The sequence below is a fragment of the Poecilia mexicana genome, unplaced genomic scaffold (genome assembly GCF_051168715.1).
Source record: "Poecilia mexicana isolate PSO_F unplaced genomic scaffold, ASM5116871v1 scaffold_2, whole genome shotgun sequence".
In the NCBI taxonomy this organism is placed as follows: Eukaryota; Metazoa; Chordata; class Actinopteri; order Cyprinodontiformes; family Poeciliidae; genus Poecilia; species Poecilia mexicana.
Genome location: NW_028263371.1, coordinates 4,249,182 through 4,275,268, shown reverse-complemented (window position 1 = coordinate 4,275,268; position 26,087 = coordinate 4,249,182). Strand labels below are relative to the sequence as shown.

General features: G+C 37.8%; 2 protein-coding genes across 4 annotated transcripts; one reads left to right on the top strand and one right to left on the bottom strand.

The window, feature by feature from the left end:
• The first annotated feature begins 2,135 nt into the window (after nt 1–2,135).
• LOC106923895 (protein CutA homolog) lies at nt 2,136–6,494 on the top strand. Of its 3 annotated transcripts, none has more exons than XM_088009192.1 (7): nt 2,136–2,209; nt 2,711–2,776; nt 4,351–4,469; nt 4,711–4,770; nt 4,888–4,933; nt 5,873–5,922; nt 6,118–6,494. In XM_088009192.1, the coding sequence occupies exons 2-7, from the start codon at nt 2,714–2,716 to the stop codon at nt 6,215–6,217; spliced, it is 438 nt and encodes a 145-aa protein (XP_087865318.1). In that variant the 5' UTR covers nt 2,136–2,209; nt 2,711–2,713; the 3' UTR covers nt 6,218–6,494. The 3 variants fall into 3 exon arrangements, with proteins under 3 accessions (XP_087865318.1, XP_014852763.2, XP_087865323.1); XM_014997277.2 differs by having other exon boundaries at nt 4,321–4,469; XM_088009197.1 differs by lacking the exon at nt 2,711–2,776 and having other exon boundaries at nt 2,151–2,209; nt 4,321–4,469.
• A 590-nt stretch (nt 6,495–7,084) lies between these two features.
• Nucleotides 7,085–9,600, bottom strand: sstr3b (somatostatin receptor 3b). The gene is made up of 2 exons (XM_088009200.1): nt 8,756–9,600; nt 7,085–8,315 (listed from the first exon to the last, which is right to left on the bottom strand). The coding sequence occupies exons 1-2, from the start codon at nt 9,539–9,541 to the stop codon at nt 7,641–7,643; spliced, it is 1,461 nt and encodes a 486-aa protein (XP_087865326.1). The 5' UTR covers nt 9,542–9,600; the 3' UTR covers nt 7,085–7,640.
• Nucleotides 9,601–26,087: the final 16,487 nt, after the last annotated feature.

Here is a 26,087-nt window from a genome sequence, read left to right as displayed (position 1 = left end):
GCTGTGACGACGACATTTTTTGCTCCATTGCGGGAGAAAGTGTGGCCCAGGAAATGTTCATAAAGGCATGCCTCGTTGATTTTAGAGTTGACATCTCAGCTGCAACGTCCTTTAGTTGAAGTCTGGCCTCACCTACTCCTTGTCTCTCTCCTTCTCTGTTTATTCGTCCGTCTCTCTCCGGAAGTTAAAGGGCTAGTCAAGCCTTATTAGAATGCAGAGGAGGAAGGCTCTGCTGCAAATTGAAAACATATTGATTCTCCTCATGCTTTCAGGCAGAAGGGGCAAAAGAGAGAGGTGGAAGAAGGAGATGGACAGGAGCAAAATGAGAGAAAGCCTGCTGGAGGAACAGGAGCCTCCCAGTTTGGGTCGCTGCTACATTTCTGTAATAAATGCACACAGGCGTGGTTTCAATTCGTAAAAGAACCATCCTCCGAATTCAAAGCGCCAAGTTAGGGGATGCTTTCTTCGCGAGAATGTGTGTAGATTGACAGTTTGTGTTTGCTCCTTTATTATTTAATTTTTTTTTTGCATGTGAGAGCACGCTGTCATGTCAGGTTGAGGTGGCGAGAGGCCGCAGGATTCCAATACGAAAGGACAGCGCATAACCCGTACAGATGTGCTGACTGCACAGTTTCCATGGGAACAAATCTACCCCACCCACCCACCATCTTCACCACCACCACCACCAACGCTCTTCGTTGCAAAACCCTGACGAGCTCATCTAACGCTCCCTGCTTTGTCTTCATGTGTGTCCAGCAGTTCCTGGTTCACTTCTTACATCAGCTGCAGCTCAGGCCCATCTTCTTCCAAGTGTTCATGTGAAATGTTTGTGCATATGTGAGTGTGTGTGTGTGTGTGTGTGTAAACACCAGTGTAGGTGCAATGCTTGTCTTCTTCTTTAATCAAGGATGAAACAAAAGACAGGGCAGCGTGGGCGAATTCGCTAAGGCTGTCGCTTTTAGGAGCAGGAGCTGTCCGTAAATCCACAACTACAAATAAATTGTTTTGGATGCGTGACACTTCAAAACAGAAACCTGTTCACTGTATCTATAGGAATATAATTGATATAAGCAAGCTACCATATCAGACATCATGATAACCAAAAAAAGAAAAAAGAAAAGATAGAAATCTTGTATTTTGAGTAAAAGCTGCCATCTTGTGGCTGTTTGCTGAAGTGTTAGCTCTCTGTTGGAATTTTTCAATACTTCTTTGAATGTAACTTTCTCCTTGCAGCTTCCTGACCCAAAAGTCCTCAGTTGGAGAATCAAATATACTGTACATATTTATATGTATAATAAAGATGTAAAATGTGTGTTTGTAAATCATTACTCTGCATTGCTGTGTAATCAGTTATTTTACATCATTCTAGCCATAGTATGTCTTAGCCAGTACATACCAACGACAATTTATGCACATCAGTATATCAGAAACATTCATATAGTATATATTTCTACATCATATGCTGTTTATTTGCTGCTTAAAGAAAGTCGGATACATTCTCCATTTCGTTGCCTCTAACTGGTCACAAAAGTTTCAGAAGTATTTTTTTAAACAAGGCCTGAGGCAAGTTTCATTAGAGTCACTTTATTAGTAGATTTTGTGTCACTTTTTAAAATTGGCATTTTAAATCAATTTCCTGATTATGTCTTTAACATTATGCCTTTAAAAAGCAATAATATTGTTTATATACGTAATAGAAAGGTATAAACTGAAACAATTTTTTAAAATCACTAAAAATTGTCTAATAGTAATTATAATAGTATAATTTGACTGAGCAAATTTTAAAACTGTGAAAAAATAATTTAAGGCAAAATATGTCATTTCTGCTTTTACTAAAAGTATAATTAGGCATCAGATAAATAAATAAATGTTAAATTCAATCCAATAATATATCCTCGTTTTTATACACGGTGTTAAGCTTTTAGTTATTCTAGATTTTAGACTGTCTATCTATCTTTATGTTGTCTTATTAGCACACTTTATGCCGCAAAACTATACATAAACGCAATATATAGCTGTCATGTCATTGAGCTTTAAAAAACAATCATGTTAACTTTAAATAATTTCATTTGTTTTATTCTTGTTTTCCTTGATGTGAAAATTGCTTTTACAGAGAGAGCAGGTGACGGCTCATTTACGACGGTTTCACAAACATACCACTGTCACAATTTGCGGCAGCAAGAAAGGGGGAGAGTGGGACTGTCGTAAGGTAAAGTTGCTCAAGAAACAAAGAAAAAATACATTTTAAACATTTCTCTTTTTCTAAAAAGTATAAATGTAGTGCTGCGGTGTCCTCTAGTTTCTCTTTGCCTTGTTGTCGTTCGTGGGTCTTTTTTGTTGAACTGTTTATCTTTCGTCATGCGTGTCATATTTGAATCCTTTACTTCTGATTTTGAGTTAATGTGCAGCGCCTGCAAGTCTTACATTAACGCGCTTTTCATGTATTGTGCTGTAGTTTGCATGTAGTGCAAACCGCTGTGATGTCAGGCTTGTGAAGCGACATAATTCCGTTTCAAGCGTTATGAATAAGACGTAAGGGAGAATGAATGTATTCAAACCCAGGACCTGCACAGTCACATAGATTGGCAACTCATTTCTTGTACTACTGTCGTCTGTTGGAAATAATCGGTTTGAGAAAGTACGTGTTGGCAAAGAAAACAAAACTATGATACAAGAAACGTGCGTGTGAAAACAGTTTATATCTACACAGGCGATGCGCATTGGAGTGCTCGGTGCAGAGACATTCCAGAGTGGATCCTTAAAATCTCTGATTTTGGTGAGAATTTATGTTGCAGACGTTTCATTTTTACCTCTTACTACATGCATAACGTCATGTTGTGCTCTGAAAATGTATACTGCTCAAAAAAATAAAGGGAACATTTCACTTTAATTTTGTGTGTGGCTCCTAATCCAGGCCTCCATTGGTTAATAAATTTGATTTCCATTGATGATTTTTGTGTGATTTTGTTGTCAGCACATTCAACTTTGTACAGAACAAAGTATTCAATGAGAATATTTCATTCATTCAGATCTAGGATGTGTTATTTGAGTGTTCCCTTTATTATTTTGAGCAGTGTATTTACTCTTCATGTTATTCAGTTGTTTTTTGTTGTTTTGTTTTTTTGCCACATTGTATGGAACTCCATAACATTGAAATAGTTTGGATCCTCAAGCAAATTTTAATATTAAATAAATATTGTCTGTGTAAATACTAAAACAATTTTTAAATGGTGATTTAATATATTGGGTAAAAGGCTGTTCAAACCAAAACAGTCTTATGTGAAAACGTGACCTTATGTGAGGAATTTGACCTTTAGAATTAAGAAAAAGGGGTGTACCGAAATTTAAAAAGCCTGATTTGTTGATTTCTATTTTGGTTAATACCGTGTCCCCCCCCCCCCCCGTTTCTATTTATTGTAACTTTTAATACTATAAAATTGGTTTCTCATTTAGGGATCGGCCAATACCACCCCCCCCCCCCCCCAAAAAAAAAAAGAAATATTAATTTAAAAAATCAAGGCCAATTTATTGATGCACACTTAGAAATTACTAATACACAACCTTTCTGAAAGCATGAAGTAGGCCAAAGATCTCAAATACTAACACTCATGGCTAAAGAAATTCAAGAGTAGAGTAGAAGCAAACTTACCGACGTCCATCAGTCTGGAAAGGGTTACAAAGCCATCCGAAGGGACTCGAGCGAGTCACAGTGAGCCATATCCACAAAAATATTGAATAGGAAACCTTTCCAGGAGTAGCTAGCTGGCCAGAATTATATCAAAACCTCATCCAGCAAGTGACAAAACAAACCCAGAGCAACATCTAAAGCAGCGCAAATCTCACTTTACACTGTAGCATCAGTTACTAAACTGATGTCTCAGTTTAATTGATGATGCAAATCATTATTAACCAATGAGAAAGAGTCCGAGCAGAAATTGAGGGTTCTGGGGTATAAAACTCATTGAGTAAAAAGAAAACGGAGGCCAAACGCATCTTGAAAGATCTTCAAGGTTGTTGGGGTAAAAGTGAAACTTCTTACATTGTGTTTGCTCCATAACATCCAGCGCAGACTAACATATTTTTGAAAAAGAACATTAGAAATACAACCAAACATAGTCCACTGCTTTGAGGCTTTTTTGTTACTTCAGGAGTTGGAGGACTTTCTCTACGTAACGAAACCTGCTTTACCAGACAGTCTAGAAGAAGAATGTCTAACCTTCAGTTTGTGACCTTAATCTCAAACCCACTGGAGTCATGCTGCAGGACAATAACCTGAAGTATTGATCTTTATTCCCAGCTGTGTGTGGTTGTGTATTTCAGACGGCGCTCCTGAGTGTGTTTATGTTCCAGCTGCTGAGGTCTGTTGGATTGCGAGCGTTCTCCATGGCATCCGAGACGTACATGTCGGGAACACACTCTGCTGCTTTCGTCACCTGTCCAAATGACACTGTAGCTAAAGACTTGGCTAGGTGAGCCCATGCTCTAAATGCCTGATTCAATAATTAGAGAAAAAAACTCCTTTGAGTCGGTAACTTATGAAACTGTCCTCAATAGTTTAATATGGTATTTATGTATGGATAAAAAGTTTAAACTCTTTTAACCACGCAGTTGACAATATGTTGTATTTTGTCCATGTATATATTTATGTGTAATATTAAATATTTACCTTTTAATGCATACAGTTGCTTATTGTTTCCTATTATCCCCCAGGGGGATTGTGGAAAGGAAACTGGCTGCTTGTGTGAACATTGTCCCAGCGATAAAATCGGTGTAAGTTTTCACCTCATTGTCTTTCAGTTTTCTATAAAGGTGAAGTTTTCGCGACGTATTTTATTCCCTATTGATTTAAAAATTAATTTTGGCCTCGTCTTTTATATCTTTTTCTAGATATGAATGGCAGGGAAAAATCGAAGAGGATAATGAAGTGCTTCTGGTGAGTGCTGACTCAGACTTTTTAAAATCCTCACTTCTAATTGAAACCATAGCACATTAAGTACATTGATTTTTTTTCTTCCCCCCCCAAACACTTGTTTAATGTAAATACAATATTTACAACATATGCAGCACACGTGGATATAAAATAGTAATCTAAAATCTGAAGATACAAAATTTGTGATGAAATACAGCTTAAACTAGAACGTTGCACACTCTGAAACAGACACATGATTCTCTATTTTCTCCTCAATGTCTGAAGTTAAATCAGACCAAACCTCTCCGGTTTTTAGGTCAGCCAAAATCAGTAAATTTATTTCTATTAGCTAAAAGCCACAATAATGGGAAAAAGAATAAGTCAGAGTTGATTTCTTAATGCCTTCAAAATCAGACATCTGTTTTATTACACTTAGGGTTAGGATTAATGAGGCATCATTAAAAACACCTCCATAATGGCTTCTCATGCAGAATATCAAGTTTTAACTCACATTTGGTAAATAAGTTATGACAGATGTTACTTGCGTCAGATTATTTCTACTGAAGGAAATTATTTCATGATCTCTACATTTCATTGATTTTAAGGCAGTTTAAAGCAAAATGCATCATTGTGGTGTGTATAGCAAATAGAGGATGGAATAGTGCACATGATTTCAAAGTTGTCTTAAGTGGAGTCTAATGTGTTAGATAAAACCCTAGCTACACTAGTTTTAATATGACTAATATATTTATACTGTATATGTTTAACCCGACTGATTTTTACGAAATCAGTTACAGTACAATTTGCTAATATTTTCTGCTCAACAAAGAAAAAACAGCTGGACAAACTTTATTCAACATTAGCTCCTGCTCAGCATTTTGACATCATTAGCACTTGTGTCCAGATAACAATATAGAGCATGTTTTTATAAAATCTATATGACGTTGTCTCTTTCCCATTTAGATGATCAAAACAAGAAGTTCCAGAGTGCCTGCTCTTGCTGAATATGTCCGGTATGTTTTTATTTTTTTGTCAAATTTTGACCGTTTGCTGCAGTCAAATCTAACAGGATAATTATGGCTTCTATCTGGTCCATTAGTTGCCATCGTTTATGCAGTCAAAGAGTACAACCTTAAGTACTGGTGTTGACGTGTGGTGCGTAGTGCAATGTGCTGACTGTAAATGAAATGGTTGTTTTTCCTCACCAGCTCCAACCATCCCTACGAGGTGGCCGAGGTCATCAGTCTGCCTATTGAGCAGGGAAACCCACCTTACCTCAAGTGGATAGGAGATGTTGTGCCTGAGTAGAAATAGATGGATGGGGAAATGTGAAAATAAAAAAAATGCAACTTTTACCAAACTGCAGAAAACATAGATGAAAGTGATAATTGTGAAAAAAAAATCTAAAAAAATCAAAGAAAACTACAGCTGTCATTTAAGTTTTATAAACCCAATATGCTTTCTTACAACTAGAGGGCAGCATCCGTTTCATTTCTGAAATTAAACGGTTGCTGCTTTGACCTGTTGGAAACAATTTATTGCCGTTTTCTTGGTCTGAAATGTAAAATAAATTTTTCCAATATAATTATTTTGTGCTTTGTCATTTGTTATATTCAATGTTGGCCCACTCAGCTTAAAAACAGTTAGTGACAAAGCTAGCAAGGTATTCCCCTTTATTGAGTGCAATGTCAACACAAAACACTTTATCTTGTTTATCACCATTCACACAGAATGTCCACTACATATTTTATACCTAATATGTTAATTCTGGTTTGATCTATAAGTTTTAAATAATTCATAAAATACATATTTCACCGCAAAATACAATATTACTATATTGACCATAACATTGAAATAATTTAACTGATCCAGGCTATAATGAAGTAAACATTTCTGTATCAATCAAGCTTTAAAAGCTTAATTATTTCTCAACACTTAATTATTCAAGTTCCTTTATCTCAGCACAATCATACAAAGGATATTTAAACATAACATTAATGGTATGCTACTGCAATATCATTTAAAACATTTCAACCTGAAGGAAAACAGACTTTAATTGACCGTATTAAGAGACTCTCTTTTACTCTTACTCCATATCTTTCATCGTAAATTATGGCAAATAGTTGATTTTTGTGAAAATATATGCCTGACATTTAATAATGCTCAGTTCAATCTGCATGCTGTTTCACAAAGCGCTCAGGTCTGTACATTGAATACTTTCTCTTGAAGGATGTAGCAGCTGAACACTTGACATTTTTGTTCCATGTCACAGTCGGTCAATCATTATCTGCCATCTACCACTGAGAACATGATTCATACAGTGTATGAGCCTTTTCAGCACAAGTTGTTCCTTGTTTAAAAGTTAAAATCACCTTTAAAGTACCAGCAGTACTTGCTGTAAAAAAGCCTTCCCCATATAAAGGTGAGCAGTTTCATCAGCCTGGTGAGCCTCTTTGTCAAAAGTCTAACCTTCTGTCAGTCTGAAGGGAATTTACAGTCATAATACTGAAAATGTGAGGGAAAAGCAGCAACAACTGAAATACTTCAACCAGTTTCCCCAAAATGAGGGTCTTTCAACATGTCACATTTAAGTAAAAGTCCTATCTCAGATTTTGATGGGTTGACATCTCAAAGTTAGTTACATCACGTATAAAAACATTTGCATCAAAACAGACAGTCTCTAAACTTTAAAGAATTGCACAATGTAAATGGCAGGCTCTGTCACCAACTCTTACAGGTAGCTGATATCGAGCACAGAGTTTTTGTCTGTGGCTTCTTCAGTTTGTGAGTTCCTGTTACGACTTTTATTGGCCTTACAATGAGCTACCTCAAGAGCATCATCACCTGGAGTCGGTTCAGGATTAGCTTTCTGCATAACAGGGGATTTACCATCATTTTCTGCTTTGGAGTTTTGTCCTTTATGTGATAATCTGCTCCTTTCTCTCATTTGCAAGCCCCCCTCTGCTCCAACCACTTCCTCCAGTACATCATTTTCACCACAATATTTCCCGTGGGTGTTGGTGATTCTCTTCTGCGATAGGAGTATGATCCCACCCCACTCCTCCGTCGGCCGCTGTACCTCGGTGCCAGCCTTTTCATTGTTCTTCACCTTGCGTGAAGCGCGGCACAAGGCCTTCCTGAAGCCTCTCTTGAAGTTGTCTGACAGAAAACCGTACAATATGGGGTTGGCACAGCTATTTGCATATGAAAGCACGACAACAAAATAGTAGAGCCCCCTGAAGTCTCCGGGGAGGACCACGAGAAGGTTTAGGATGTTGAGGGCATAGAACGGTAGCCAACAGAAAACGAACACTGCTACGACCACCACCACCATTCGTGTGATTTTTCGCTCCGACCTCCTGCGTCTGGAGGATGTGGTCTGGGTCCGCCTCCCAACATTCTTCACCTGCAAGGAGAAAGAAAAAGAAATCAAGGAACTTGTTCTTTATTCCTCTCATTCAAAATGTAACTGAGGAATGAGGAATATTTAGAAAGACCAATCAACCTAACAGTCATATTTTTGGACTGGGGAGCTCCTTCTTTCTTTTGTCTTTTCCAGCACTTTCTTTGAAAGTTAATGTAGACCAGGTAGTACCCAAAATTATTTACATTTCAGAGACATAAACAGCAACATTGAAAAGAGTCAAATCTTGAATTATCTAATGGTGCTTCTCAATCTTTACCCTAGAATTTCTTTTGAAGTAGTAGAAGAGCTTAGGTCTACTTAATTTATTTAAGCAGTAAAAGATATTAGGAACTTATAAAATTAAGTAATCTCACCAAGTCCAAAAGGACGTAAAGAAGTGGATATTTGAAGGAGCGCAGGAACTTAGGGAAAGGTCGTACCTTGACGATGATCAGCAGGTAGCATAAAGAGATGACAAGCAAAGGACAGAAGAAGCCAACAGTGCACGTGTACACAATAAAAGATGTTTTCCACACTTCGGCTGGTTCAGGCCACACGATGCTGCAGTTCCCGTCATCCTTCAGAACATTGGCAAAGACCACCACTGGCAGCACCACCACAAAGGACACCAGCCAAACTGTGGCACTGATGGCCTTTGCTACATGGGGACGTCGCCACCAGGAGGCCCGGATGGGGTGGACGACAGCCAAGTACCGATCCACTGACATCACAGTGAGACAAAAGATGCTGGTGAACTGGTTGAAGGCGTCCACTGTCATCACAACACGGCACATCAGTGAGCCAAAGGGCCAAGAGAGGAGAGCGTTTTGCACAGCCAAAAAGGGCAAACCTAGCATAAAAAGTTCATCAGCGATGGCAAGATTAAGGATGTAGATGTTTGTGACCGACTCATTCTTGGTGTAGTTTACGATGACGTGGATGACCAGAGTGTTTCCCAGTAAGCCAACTATACACACTATGCCATAAATAAGAGGAATGAAGATTCCTGCCAACCCAGGGAGGGACGTGGGTGTGTTTTTAGTAGAGTTTAAACAACTGCTGTTAAATATTAAAGATTCCTCAGGTTGACTGATGCTGGGAAGTGGTGGGTAGGGGGCGGCGGAGAGCAACGGGCGGTAGTAGAGAAGGATTGAGTTGTTGTTCCAGGCAGCAGTGGTTCCTTCCTGCAGCACCAGGGGAACCTGGGTGGCCTGGATGAGCTCCATTGAGGTTTTAAAAGATATCACACATTAGTCAAGCCTGTGGGATCCCATCAATGACACATCAGTAGCCCTACAAGGAAAAGAAGAAAGAAAACTTTCAGAATATTTGAAGACCTTCTAAAGGGCTTGTTACATCAAAAACGTAACTTGATATTTAGTTGAAGATTTGATAAAGGCTAACTAAAGTTATTGTATATACTAATTGGTGGCTTCCAGGCCTTCCAAGTGAAAAGTCAAAATAAAGGAGACCATATTAAATTCTTACTCCCTAAACTGCTATTATTATTCAAACATAGACTATCTATAAATCTTTGGATATTGGTCCAAAATCAAGAGAATAAATTGTGTTATGCGACAAGTTAAGTCCTGTCATAACTATGAGCTCATGTTTTATATCTCATCCCCTGTTCCATAGGCCATTTCTTCTGTATTTGGGTTAAAGGTCTACATTACATTGTTCTATTGTGTTGAAGCTTTCAGCATGTTGAGATCTATTGTTATAATTGCACTACTCCTATGTATGTGTAGCACTTATCCAGGATGTATAATGCAGCTCTGAGTTACTAAACTCCTGCTACAGAATATCACAACATCAGAAATCAATCAGATTGGCTAGAAATAACAGAACTGTGTAAATTTGTGCTGATTTCTTGTCTTTGTTTTTTGCTCTTCCCCAACCTGCGATAGTTAAAACTGCAGTTATCAAATGATGATTTCATTCAGATAAAAATCCCCCCCAAAAAAACAACCTGCACCATGGAAAAGTGTGAAATCATGAATTAACTGCGATTAAGCAGAACCTTTTGACAGCCGAGTTAAATTTGAACAAACCACACCCAAACCTGATGACTGCCAGGTTGTAGAATAAATAAGTTGGTTAAATAGAACCTGACTGGAAATGGGAAGTAGTCTAAAAAAATCTAAAAAACCAACATATTTCTTCTTTAACTTCTTTGGTTTGAAGAAATTAAAGAAGAAATCAGAGAATAATTGACATTGATTATTTTAGAAAGTGTTACTCTCCTGGGGACGTTCCCCAATGTGAGTCTCAAAGTGTTAGAAATTGCTTTGTTTTCATTTCTTATTAACTGAAGTTGCAGAGGTGTTGGCAACAAGCAGGGCCCCATGTTGCATAGAGTTATGTTTTGAGTGTCTGGCCTACTTAAAGTTTTAATAGAGACAATAAACTAGCTTGCACTATTTTAACTGAAGGCAGTACATATTACCTGATGCCTAACATGGACAAAATTAGTCTTTTATCATAGCACAACAAACTCATAAAAATTTTCTAATCAGTAGATATTAACATATATAGATCAGGTTTTTGTAGATAAAAAAGAACCGAGGAAGACATTGATGTTAACAACAGGAAAAAAGTTTGAAAAGTTTGCCGTCATGTCTGCGGGGCCTCCTGTCGCATACTAAAACGCTGATCAGCTGCACCGGCCCTCCTTCCGTCACAACAAAAACAAACCGGCGACGACACAACCACTCAAAGTACTTAGTCTGATTAGCAGAAGACTTGTTTATAAAGCCATCCTCTGCTTCTTAATAACTACTATGCCACCCACAGGCACACCCTCGTCCCTTACAGCAACCACTAATAATTGGTTCAGCGTTGGAAACAGGATGCACCGACCTATGGAGAGAAAAAAGTTTACACAACCGTGGCTACATGCAGATATGGGGTAAATGTACAAGGGAAAATTACACTGCAGGAGATGGACAGGGTCAGGAAAGTATAATAATAATGACAATGTCAATATTTCCTACGGTGTTAATCACTAAAACAGAACAGTTACCGTAAAATATTTGGTATTAATTGTTGTTTTTCTTAATAAAAAAAATGCTAAATGCAAAAGTAACTCCCCACGTTTTAAGCTGAAACACCTTAATGAAGAACTACTTCCCTTATTATCTTGTAATAATAATTTCTCTTCATAAGATTTGCAATGCAAACAGAAATAAATGCACATTCATAAATTCCATGTAAATACATTTTACCACGTTCTTAAAAGTTTTTTTTTTTTTTTTTTTCAAAATATGACTGCAGAACAAGGCCCAAATAAAATTTAGCCCCATCATCTAACTTTATTTCTTTCTTTGGATTAAAATACCTGATCAGAAGGAGGAAATATGATCCTGGCCTCAGAACAGAGGAATAAATGCCACAAATAAACACCTAAAAACTAGCTTTAAACGAATTAAACCGTTGTACTAGCTCACACAGCTCAATGCAAATTCAATAGTTGTTTAGTTTTATCACCATCTTTATTGCTAAGAGTGCAATTAGAAAATCTAGGCAAGAAAATGAGTATCTCGATTTACTTGCAGAGAACTTGCAATGGAAAGGAGGTCGGGAAAAAACATATGGGTACCTCTGGTGCTCCAACCCCTGAAGACGTATTTGATGCTGTAAGTTGGATGGAAAATCCCCTCAAATGAGTCATTGGTGACTGTGGGGCTGGGAGTGGGAGAGATGATTGGGATCTGGATGGTGTGATGTATAGCAGGGACTACTGATGAGATAATTACAGGAACTCATGATCCTTTGTCTTGGGTAAAAAAAAAAAAAAAAAAAGTGAATGGAGTGGAGGAAGGGTGCATCAATCTGACAATGAAGCAAAGGATCACTGGGAAAAAAAACATTTATAATAAGCCAATAATACTGATTGTCAGTGAGGAGATGAGATAAAGATATTTTATATGTCTAAAAAAAGCAAGAAAAACAAGAGGTCACATGGTTCAAATGGATTAGGCTAAAATCACTCAGGTACACCAACAACAGGGCATTAATGAAAACAGCATTTTCATTGATTGTTTCTTTAAAGGGATACCTTGAATGAAGCACTACAGTAAAACCAATTAACCAATAATTTTGAAGCAAGTAGCCCCTTGTCTACACTTATTGATTTACTCCTGGCAAATCAATAAGGGGAGGGGGAGAGTAAAAATTAGTAACAGAAATACAAGTAGATGAAATACATTTCCAAATCTAATTGCTTCACATCATGAAACTCTAGGACAGCTCTTCAAATGCTCTTTTAGTAATTCTGATTCAAATAAAGGACTTTTGTGTACTAGATTGTTAATTAAACATTTACACGTCAACATTGCCTTTATTTGAGTGATTAAAAAAAGAGAAGTAGTTAAATAAATGCCATTCAGTCATAAATGTAGGCACCCTTAACATATGTGCTTGGTAACCTAAGAAAATAAAGTTAATTTTACCAGTGGGAAAAGTTTCATAAAATGGTCAAATATCCAGCAAGAATTTTACAACATGCTGAGCAATGGTTACAGAATCATGTTGTCATGTTTCTAAGGGGCATTTAGCCATAACAGGGAATGTATACCCTATATTATTGAGGTTATATCTAGACATTTCATTTTTGGTATATATGAGGTTATATTAAACAAAAAAAGAATTGATCAAATAAACCATAAAAGCTCAAAATGTATGCGACATATATTCCTGTAACGTGTAGAAATCACATTGTACACGCGTATAACATGATTTCTACTGTAGAAATCATTTGATGTGTTTGCACGCTGCAGGCATATTAACACACACACACACACACACACACACACACACACACACACACACACACACACACACACACACACACACACACATCTCTCTCTCTCTGTCTCTCTCTCTCACACACACACACACACACACACACACACACGCCTTTGCCACACCATCCCATCCTAATCTCAGAGAAACACAACACCAACAGACGGACAATCTTTCTAACCAAAATGAATCTCCTCCCAGTGTCAGCCGCATTGTACGACCAGATCCAGGAAAAGAAATATCCATTTAGATGTTACTATGGTAAAATAAGGTCAAGACAAGGCTTAAAAGACCTAGTGTGGAACAAATCAAAGAGATAAATAGGAACGTGAATGAATGCTGACTCAAGAGTCTGCCCCCTTTACACTGAGCCACAAAGGCAACGCTGATAGAGGACATCTGATAGAGGACATGTGAGCGATGCATCTTGGATGCTAAATTTGCCTCATGTGCTTCTGTTGCATGTAGATAGAAAATAATTTAGAACAGTTCCGGAACATTTTTTCAGTTTTCATTTGTTTATAACGGGGGAAAAAAGGTGGAGTGAAACGTTAATAGAATTACCATTTTGTCTCCCCGTGAGCCTTTGGGCGACGTTCTACTGGCTTATCTGGTCCCGGTTCATCACAAATATTAAAAATAGTAACGTAATAAACAGGCGGCAACACTTATGCTTCAAAGCAAAACCGCTGTGCATAAAGCAAGATTATTAGGTATTACACTAATATTCGCTCTGTGATGTCTCACCCATTTTTAACGTTTCGAATCCTCTGTCACAAATTTCACAAACAGGATTTCGCAGCCATTAGGAGCGCAGCCCTCACTTTTCAAGTTTACATATCCAATTTCCAGCTTTTGTTTGACTGCAAGGTGATTAAAGGAAACATTTTGAAAATGAATGCTGGCTGTTTGGAGTGACTGGGACAGCAATTATTTGTGAATACATTACCATCTTTCTGTGAAAACGTCAGCAGCATGCTCAAATTATGTCTAAGTGGCACTCTTCTCGCTTCTATTTGAGGATACATTTGTTTGGGAAAAAAAAAGTGTTGCTGAATAGATGCGGTATTAGTAGGAAATAACGTATAGATAATACTGGTAGCATGTTTGGAGGAAGGCAGGAAAGCATGAGGACAACGGTGTTTCTTTCTAGGTGGTGCTTGGATAATTATGTCAAGCAATGATGAATTAATTTTCAGCTTTACGAACTGGACCCAAAGTTTTTATACCGTTGTAATTTCACAAGTCAGAGCAAAGGATTGAAAATGACATCATAAACCATCAGGGTATACAGCAACAGGCTTCTATATTTTTCATTTGGACTGCATGTGATAAATCAACACAAAGTGGTGGAAGTGGAAATGGAATAAAACATGGCTCACAAAATTCTTCCAAAGAATTTGGCATGTCCCCCCCTTACTTAATTAAAACTAACAGGTCTGTCAAGTAGAGCAAAGATCAGCTATAGCTCTGATCTATAGACAAACACTTTAAAAGTATTTGTTATTGCTGTGTCTTAGGGATACACAGATCGATCAGCTCCGATTTACATCTGGGTGATCGATGGTCAGCCAAAACTTACACATGAAAGTGACACCATTCACCGACTGACAGGCAGACCTGCCCACCAGGTTAACAGCAGTCAGCACCACTGCTGACAACTTAGCCATTATTTTGGTATATTTAGCATAAAAAAATGGGTATCTTCCAAAATCACAATTGGCAGTGCTGGTTTTATAAAGATCAGTGATCATCAGCTAGAAAACTGGAATCGATGCAACTCTACTTTCTTTTAAAAACTGCAATCATCCTGTAGACCAATTGATCGCTGTAATCAATGTAATGAGCATTAATACAAAGTAATAATATACCAGACGGCTATACAGGAGATCTTGAATGTCTACGTTTTCACAGAAGATTTACAAGGAAAATTGAAAATGCTCTTTATTTGTCTTTTATGTGGTCTATTTGTGTTTCATTTCTGTATCATTTTTATCTGATTTTCTCCATCTTTGTCCATCATACATGCCTGGTCGTGCACCTCTTAATTTTTGCAACTCATCACAGATTACATGTCTCCTTTCAATCAAAATTAATAATTTGGAAGATGTTCTTGCAGAGCAGGTTCACCATAGGGAGTGAGGGATCATTTTCAGAAAATACTGCATCAACAACTGAGTCAAGTAAAAGTTTGTGACTACAAACACCCATCCATAGTTATAATGGAGTGGTTTGGATTAAAATCATGTTTTAAAGTCCAGATCTAAATTGAACAAAGTTTGTGTTGTCATTGACGCTCTTCATCCGATCTGACTAAGCTTGAGCTACTTTGCAAGTAGATTTTTTCCCCCCTGATGTGTAAACTTGGTTGAAACGCACCTTAAAAGCTGAAAATGATGCAAAATGTGGCAAAATAAAATACCGAGTCTGGAGGTTGAATATAAATATATGACCATTTTCTTTGTTAGATTTTAATACTTAAAAAAAAAGAAACCTATTTTTTCTTAACATCAAAATATGCATATGTTTTAAAGGTTGTTAACATGAAATCTGTTTGAACTCTGATATACATTCCAGGGGTATTAGTGTTTTTTGCATATATGCATCACCTTTTGATACAGCAGTTTTACTGCATCCACAACTTGTTTTACTGCATGAGTCTTTCAGTAAAACAAGTCTTTCATATAAAACCTCCATTTGAAATGAGTTTCTTGACAATCAAGGTCGCACTGGCTCAGTGTTTATTTGAACTGAGCCAGTGGTGCTGCTGGGGTACACTTATACAACTCTGGGTAATGTTCATTTCCATAACAGTGAGAAATATTTAACCAGATCTATTCTTCTGCATCTCATTGCTCATTTAATCCCCAGTTGTAGTTTTTATACGGATATTTTAATGATCTTCTCTTGTACAGGAATGTCTTTCTGGCAGCTGAAATGTTCGAACTCTGAACTTTTCTGAATCAACATTCCAGGTCAGAGAGAATTAACTGTTTTATCAAAATAATACTGCTTTGAGTTCTGCTTTGTCTGCTACAGATGGATGGGAGTCTACGGAAATCAGAAATCAAGCTTTAACTGATGTTGAACAAGACTGTTTTCTGATTGGAAAGAAAAAGCCTAAAACCTCCAATTTTATGAATCAGGGATGAATATTTTTTTTTTTTTTTTTTTTTTGCAGTGCATCAATTCTGTTTCTGGGAAGCCTCTTTCCATTAACAATAATGCAAACCGATGCTGCTTCCTGACTGTTGATGTTTGCATAATTCCTCATAATCATTAAGACGCAGACTGACTGACTGACTCCACATCAAACAAGTGCTTGTCTGATATGCATTTATTCTGAAAAATTAATTTATGCATCGTGACTAATTATATCCCAAGTATAAATAAAATACCACTTGGATGCCAATGCATTGATAATGAAGGGACATTTTTGCTAATGGTACATTTCATTCAATTGGGGGAAAAAATGACAGCATCTGGTGATTTATGAATCATAAAGCCTGGTTCAATTAGTGCTGCTTTTGTTAATTTGATTAGTCCCAACATTAGACGCTCTGGCTTATTGTTAGCAGGTATTCTCTGAGAGACGGAAACAGGTCTGAAAAATATGGGTTGCACGGATATGCTTTACATAACAATGGACCTGCGCTGCATGAAATCCACCTCTCAGATCGCAACCTGCAGTTCAGAAACATTTCAGATGATTATCAGTTTGGTCTTTAAAGACCAAACCTTTTAGAATATGTTCCTAGCAGTTCCACACATATTGAGACTGATTTTTTTTTTTTTTTTTTTGTTTGCCCATTTTACATCATGCAATAAACCAGGCTCGGTACGATCTGCACAGGGCTTTGACTGGGTCATTCTAACCTGAAGCTTTGGTCTAGCTCTGGCTGTAAACTTAGTTTCTTTCCTGCAGGAGGATGAATCTCCATCTAAGCCTGCGATACGGAACTAATCAATTATTTGCATAACAAATTACAATTAAGTTGACAATTTCCATTTTAATGAGTAATATTTTTGAAGGCCACTTTTGTTTACAGGGACTCCATAATCTATTTTATTTATGGTTTTTAACAGTGTTGTGTTCAAGACCACCTAACCCGAGACCAAGACAAGACCAAGACTTTTAGGGTCCGAGACCAAGTCAAGACCAAGACCGAGGAAAGTCGAGACCGAGTCAAGACCAAGACCAGCGGCCGTGCTACATGACAATAAAATGTAAAATATGATCGAAATTGCTTCTCAGAATAATCTGAAAGATCCATATTCCCATAAAAACACCTAGATATTAAATACTTAATACATTTTACCAATATTAAATATTCCATTTCTGTGTTACAATGTGTGATGGTCTCGTGCCATCCCTAAAAACATAACACCCTGGGAATTTGCCCATATAAGAATCCACCACTGTTGCACCATTAAACATAGCAATTGAGGCAATGCCCTGATGGTAAATAACGCTCAACTACGAACACTGACCAAGGAGCAACAAGCAAGAAGTAACCAAACAGAAGGCGGTCATCGTGACTGTTTTCACTCTCTATCCCAGTACATGAAGACAGGTAGTCTGACACCATGGCAGACATTACAGCTGCCACTTTGAACAAAAACAAAGAGCAATGTGCATGCTCTGCGTGCTCTTTCGTTCTTGTGTTTTAGTTATTTGTTAATTTAAATATCAACGTACATAATTAAATAATGATGCAGTGTACACAGAGCATTACAAGAACAAAGAACGGGTGTTCTGTCAGGTCAGATCGTCATACGCTTAACACGAACTCACGGTGTTCTGTCAGATCAGCATACGTTGTCAGATAGTCGTATGTTTAGCTCAGACATGCATACGCTGTCATTACCATATGATTTTATTTAATCAGCAACATAGAATCATGACGTAGATCATCATACACTTGGTTATTAACAGTTGTATGGCATCCAGCTGCAGCCAGACCTGCTTTAAATACACTTTGAAACCACGACAGCGCATGTATATCTATCTAGTTATCATATTATGTCATATTATAAACAATTTAATGACTTATTTTCGTCATAACTTGCTGCATATGGTGAACTGACAACTCCTCTGACGGTCGGACTTCTTAATGCGCAGGCATGGTACTGCACGTATGCTATTCTTACAGCATACGGTAATCTGATAGAACAACGGCTCTCAGTGAGTGACACTCCAGTCCTATCTAATAAATAAAGAGCCGTGGAGAAGAATCGACTGTTTCTGAATGTCACATCACTATATTGCAGACTTTTGGACATAGCGTTGTCCTATATATGCGACAAGTGGTCAACATCTCCGCACAATAATTCAGGCAGTGAGTGACTTTTTTTCATCACAAATGCTTATGTGTCTCTGTACAGCTAGCTTTGCTGTACACGTAGTTGCTTGGATTTTAATCGGTGCGTTTTGCATCCAATGAAAACAAAGATGTTGACAAATAAACTGGACAGTATGCTGTACGTTTAGTGATATTTTCACAGTTGCGGTCTCGACTGGTCTTGAAATAAAATGCCGAGTCCTCAGAGCCCGAGACCGAGACAAGACCGAGACCAAATGCGGTCGAGTCCGAGACGAGACCGAGACCATCAGAAAACGGTCTTAAGACCGGACTCGAGACCAAGACCGATCTCGAGTACCACAACACTGGTTTTTAACATGTCTTCCAGTTCCAGAGTGAAATGTTCTGTGCAAAATTAAAGTTTATTAGCCTTTGAGAGGACAAATTTGCATTATTATGGCATTATCAATATATTGAAAATGGTCTCAAAACATTACCTTTAGCTGCAGAAATGATTCTGATAAACAATGTTGTGCATCGCCTACTGCAAAAAACAGTATTATAATTTATTGCAATAATTTGTGGGATAATTGTTAATTCTGTAAAATGTGCTAATATTATAAATACATTAGTTGGAAATGGTCTCAAAATGACAATATTATTGTTTTATCACAATAATTACAATTTATAATCCAGTAAAGTTGATTAACAAGTCTCATCCTAGCCTGGAGTGTCTAACAGATTTCCTCCAGGATCGGCTTGTTTTTATCTTTTAATGCATCTGTTCATCAAGTCTTGCCTATTTATTGTTTCCAGCAAAAGAAAGGCCTACCCACAGCATAATGCTACCACCACTATGCTGCAGGGGTGGCAAACTAATTGTATTTTTGTTTTGTTTTTTTATACACACATTAGGTCAAAATGTGCCGTTTTTGTCTCGTCTGACCACATTTTTGCTTCATTTCCTACAGTGTTTGTCTTTTTTGTCTAACGGTGAACATTTTACCAATCTTCTTTAGATTTGGGGAGTGCGTGACAAAAAAAATTGCGACTTTCTTGGAAATTCTGGGAAAGTACAGCTGAAATGTGAAGCCATAACGTGACAAAATGCTCCAGGATCGCAGAGTGAAGAAACAAGTTGAATGGCTATGAATACTTTTGCCAGGTGCTGTAAATAGAACCATTATTTACATAACTAGCATAATGCTCTACTTAAGTCTCATTATCAGAGAAACTGAGTTCCGTTTGGCAAAGCAAACAGTGAGAAGTGGGGTCATGCTTCTCAAGCATGCCGACTTTTACGAGCAACTGCAAGGATTGTCGCGTTCTCAGAAAATGCAGCGCAAAAAGATTACGCAATCTCTGCAGTTCATATCTATTCCAGGGCTCAGAAACATGGTTTACCATGTGAGGCAGATTTTGTAGCCACAAGAAGACAAAGCAAGCAAGTTCGAAGACGTTACATCCAAGAACGAAAAAAAACACGTAGGCTACGAAAGAGACAACATCAGCTAACAGGCGTATCAGTCAGTCCTTATCAGTCTTATTCCCCAGGGGAGTCTACCGCATTTGTTGAAATCCCTTTACCGGATTTGCAGTTGTTTGGATCCAGTTTCATTACAGCCACACAGCCGGCTTCACATTTTTCATTACAAAGACTGACAGCAGCTCATAGATCTGCCACAATCTGATCAATACTCCCACTAGATCTTCATGCTGATCTCCAGGTGGAAACGGTAAACACCGTCACCGAAGAGTGGCTCGTGTTCAAAAACTGGAGAGAAAAAAAAAAAAAACAGTACAACTCTCAATATATATTTGATATGTTTTACCACAGCACATGAGAGAAAAGAATACATAAACTGTCTGTTCAATTCTACAATAGCAACAATTATTTTGGTCTTCCCACACAATGTTCTGCACACATGCATCCATACAAATTTGTGCCAAATTGACTAGATGAAAAAAAAATGGGTAAAAAGCTTTAAAAGCTACTAAGTGGACGTTGAGCAATTAAATAAAAAGCTTCTGTATCTACCCACAGCTACGGCTGACGACAGTCAAAGAGGCTGGGAGAAAAAAGGGTCACCAGAGATTATTTGTTTTCCGTTTCATTCCAGCTTCAGTTAACAGTTTAAAACTCAAAGTGAGCCAAACAAAAGTCTCTTTGGGACATTCTTCATTTATCCCCCTCTTACCTTTTGCTCCTAACCTCTTTTATTTAGCTTTGTCTTCTTTTATATTTTAACCTGGCTGACGCGTCCTCTCAGACCGCGCCTGATGCCCCATTAGTCTCCTTGATTTGTCACCAGAGTGCAGGAGAAGGGAAGAGAGTTTGGAGTGAGACATTTATGATCCATTCTCTGCAAATCACCGTGGATACACAGCTGAACTGGTGACATTTCATCTGTGATTTTCTACCCGTTTAGAAAAAGTACCTGAAGACCACACAGAGAGAGAAATGATCTACTCAGTCAATTGAGGAATCAAATGACTGAAAGTGGTCCCAAGACTGGTCTGCTCCTCTTCCTATACCCCGTTTTTCTATCTAATCTGCTTTTTTGTAGGTTAACTCATTTTTTCATTTCAAACCCATCTTCTCTCACTTTCCTTTCACACTCTGTTCCCACTTGCCTCCTCTGGATTTAATCAACCCAACCTCTCTCTTTCTAACTCATCACAATATCTGTCAGTTTCACTTTTAAAGAAAGCATTCACACCAGCTCTGCTTTAATACAACTCCAGTCCGTTTGCCTAGAAAATCCAGTTTGTTTGTGGAGGTGTGAATGCGCAATCAAACTCTGGTCTGCCTACAAACAGCGCAGAGCATTCTGGGTAAATACAACCAAAAGCAAAGCAGGAGTGTATAACTAGTGGGGAAAAAATTAATCTTTGTCTACAACTGCTAAAATCTGATGCTAGTCCATTTTTGTTTACACTTTGTGAAGAAGGAAACTGCGTTCAGAGTCTTCTGTGGTTTTTGTGTAGATTCCTTCAGTGGTTCTTGGTGCAGCGCCACCACAAGCAAAAGGGGGAACAGGTTTTCAGTGTTTGGTTCATTTGACACAGTGCAGTGTGAAAGTGAACCACAATAAAATGAAAATGTAACAAATGATGCAATCGAGCCGAATCTGCTGAACTAACAGGTGTGAAAACACTTTTAGATTGAGAGCAGCTCATGGCCATAACACGATGCAAATGATGCACCTCCGAAAAATTTATCCTGAGATTATGAAAGACTGTGTATGATTTAACATTACTATTAGCACATCAGAATGCAAATATTAGAGAAATACAACACTGGGTTAGCTTGCAATGTTGCACTTTAATATCCTTAAAGGCATCATGTTGTGGTCTTTTAAGATTAATTGAACAGTCATGAGTGAATATCCAGTGATATACACTCGCTGTCCACTTGGTCAGGTGCTCATTGATCACATTTCACCTTCAGATCTGCTTTCATAATTCATTTCAGATTTAAAAAACATTTTCCTCTGGCATTCTGGTCCACTATTGGGAAGAGAGGATCACGTGGTTACTGTGAATTTATCAGATGCACATCTGTGATGTTTTGCCACATTTCAAAAGATGCTCTATTGTATTGACATCTGGTGATTGTTGGAAAGCAATACACTGACTGTCATATTCTCCATAAACAAGTTTGAGAAGGTTTAAAGTCTCACACATAGTACATTATATTGCTCACAGTGGCCATCAGATCTGTACACCGTCTATGAAAGGATGGAAATGTGCAGCAACACTAGTAGGATCTGACTCGTTTTGTACCAAGTGCCCCGATGCGTGTGCAGAAAATATCCCCCACACCATTACACCAGCTTTAAATGTTGATAAAATACATTATGCTTACAGACTTTAATGTTGTTTAATGCCAAATGTTGACATACATCTGCATGTTACAGCAGAAATTGAGACCCATCAGCTCTGGCAACCGTTTTCCAATCTGCTACTCTCACATTTCTGTTAGCCTGACTAACCTGCAGCCTCAGTTTCCTAAAACAGTCTGTCAATTCACCTCTGGCATACAACAACAGGGCATTTTATTCCACACAACTGCTGCTCACTGGATATTTTAAACTATCTTCTGTACAGTGTAATAGATATGCAAGTTTCTGAAATCTAACATTGATCCTTCAATGTCATTTAAATCCCATTTTTTCCCCTCATTCTGATGCTTGGTTTAAACTTAAGCGATTCTTCCCCACATCTAGAACCTAAACGAGTTGCTGCCATGAGACAGGATGATTCACTGCTTTATCAGGTGTATCTAATTAAGTAACTGATGAGAGTGTATTTTTACTGCCTGGTTAAACGAAGAAGGAATGAAGACGGAATTACTCTTACACTCGATAGGAAAAAAAAAACCTCTCAAGACCTCACAACCAGTTTAATAAAGAAAAAAAAAACCACGTCACTTGTTGATAAAGGGAAAAAAGGAGAAAAAAAATGAGGCGCATGAAAACATTAGCTGCGAAAATAATACTTCTGAGATGCTCGATAAACCAGCGTCAAAGGGAAGCTAGCGCCTGTGATTTATTGTTTTACATCCGCTGTGGAATAAAACATGATTAAAAAACAAAAACAATACAACCAAACAGAAAACTGGAATGATGAAAAACAAAAATACATAGATACCTTTCTCCATATAGTCGTTTTGTTCACCGTTTCCGTGAAGTCAGAGTTGGACCGACAATAAAGTGAACGTCCAAACTGCCGCGTTCATCTGTGAGCTTCGTCCGCGTGCAGCTGAGGGATGCTAGGAGACCCCCACCCTCCTCTTCCTCCTCTACTTCTCCATGCCGCTCACCTACTCGACTTCCCCATAAACCCTCCTCCCCGAGTCGACACACACACACACGGCTCGTAAGGGACTTCCATTATATCAGCAATCGCAACCCCCCTCTACACCAGCCACGATTCAGATGGGAATCTTACGCCACCTAATTAAAATAAACGCATTTTTTTTCTCCACAAAAATACGGAACCTCAACTGATTAGTTTTTTTTTTTCTTCCCTCTTTGTATCGCAGCTGCAGGTGGGAAAAGTCAAGAAAATACAATGGGGAGAAAAAAAGAACAATAAGACAACAACAAAAAAAGTCGTCGAAACATCGTGTTTCGACGACTTATTGTTGCAAGTAGATGTAACGTATTACATCTTGCAATAAATACATGCTATAAAAACACCTGTTGGGTTTTGTATCCCTCAAAATATAGCGAATAGCACATTTAGAGTGCTTTGGAAAAGTATTCAAACTCACTGAAGTTTTATTTTAAATTTTGTGACAATTTTATAAATTGCAGATCCTACATGAAGTAGAAGGAAAATAATACATGGAGTGCAAGTAAAAAGACAAAAATGACAACAACAAAAACCCTAAAAGTAAGGCGCATTTCAGCCTTCTGTCAATGCGAAGTAGTTTTTCTCACCTTTCACTGCACTTGAAGCTGTTTGTGTTTTGGAAAATCAATCACCTTTGTACTCTAGAGTGTAGGTGGATTAAATAGAACAACCATATTCCAGTCTTACCACATATTCTCAATTTTACTTAAGTCCAGACATTGGGCAGCTCTGAGGAGTAGATATTCTTTGATTTAACCTACGGCTGTGTGATATGAACATTATTGTAAAAGTTTCATCACAATAATTTGTGGTACTATTTCAATAAAAATAAAAATTATGATAAAACTGTTTATCACTTTATAAAAATAACAATCCTGAAAATTTTAGGGGTTTTTAAACATCATTATCGTATTTTCCGCACTATAAGGTGCACCTAAAAACCTTCAATTTCCTCAAAAGCCGACAGTGCGCCTTATAATCCGGTGCACCTTATAGTGCGGAAAAAACGGTAATTAGAATTTATTATGACAACAATAAATCAAAATATTATCATAAGAAATGTATCGCGATAAATGATAAACGATCCGATAGACGCCATAAACCATTCCATTTTAGCTCAGGCTTTTGTTATCCTGCTAGACCAATCTTAAGTGTTTTGCTGTTTCAGGCTATTCCAGTTGCCCAGTTGTCAAATTCTGGAAATTTCTCTGTTCCCACTAAGAGGAAGCATTTCCCATTGTGTACTGTTTGCCAGCCGGTTAAGTTTAATTTCAGATCCGACCAGAATCAATTTTGTCTACCAGTTTGCTTCGGCATGGCCTGAAGCAAAGTGCAAACAGGACTTCTTTTCTTTAGGGTTCGTGTTAAAGACGGGTGCAATTTGTGCTTGTCCTGTTGACAGACTGAGCTGCTTCTCTACAGATCTCTGGACCTCTCCTTGCACAGCTTGTCAGCTCACTTAGGCAGCCATTTTGGTAGGTTTGCAACTGTGCAGTACTGCATCAATTGTCAGTGCTCAGTCAGCTGCTCAGCGTTCGGGATATTGTTGTATAACCTCATCATTTTCTAAACTTCTCCTCAAATTTATCCGTGACCTTTTCAGGCTGTTTCTTGGTCTTCATGTTCATTCACTGCTGTTCTCTAACAAACCTGAAAAGATTGAAAAGAACATCTGGATTTATATTGAGATTAAACTGCAAACACACTAATCTTTTCAGAATTTCATTTGCAAGCTTTTTGGAAAACCCTGTCTGATTTTGCTTCCACTTCAAATTTACATGCTACTTTGTGTTTGTTTTTGTAAAAATCCAAATAAGCAACATGTGATTCAAGATTTAGTTCAAGATTTATGAATACCTCTGCAGTAGTGATCATAAAAATAATAGCTTTGCTTCTTTTGAATAACTCCCCCCATCAGAAATGAGCTTATTTCAGTAGTTTTAGCTTAAGCGTACATTTTTGTCATGAAATTCTAGGGTTTTGTAGACAGAGATGGATTTTTTTCCCCCTAAACTGGGAAGTAAACTTTTACACAAATAAGTTTTGCATTGTAAAGCTTCTCAGGGACAAACACCTTTTGATTCACCGAGAACAAAACAAGTCGTGATTGCACACTTAAAGTGGAAAACATAAAGCAACAAACTGCATGAAAAGGAGGCTGGAGAGATTTTGCTCTCCAAGGTTTTGAAACAAAGCACCGACTGGCTGCTGTAGATGGTTGGGCAACTCATGACCAAGGCATCACGCTATTGATACAGTAAAAATATGATACAAGACAGAACAACTTTAAGAAGGTAGTTATAAGAAAAACAACTCTGGTGATTGATTCTTCTTTATTTTATATTGATTATGCTTTTCTATGTTTTTCATTAGGGTACAATTAATTTGTTTTTGATCTATCGCTTCTGTTGTGAAGTTATTTTTATTTTGAATTTGCTATATGATCCATGTATGTTGTGGATTTCTAGCATGTGTGGACCTCATGAAGATCAGATGCAGAGAAGTGAAACTAATGGAGCTCTGAAAAAAAAAGAATAAAACAAATAAATCAATAAAAATGTCTGTTTTGCTCAATTTAAAATGCCACCATCACCACCAGCCCAGTCCCATCTCCACAATACTTGAAAGTTGGTAAATTATTCTCAATTATTTGTCTCTGCTGGTTGTTGTGTTTGTTGCTGTGGTCAAATTGGCCCAGTTTTTCCTTTGTCTGGCCATGAAATGTTTCTCTAGAAGGCATTTTGTTTTTCAGTGTGAGCAGCTGCTAATTTCAGTCAACACTTAAAGTTTCGATTTGGAATCT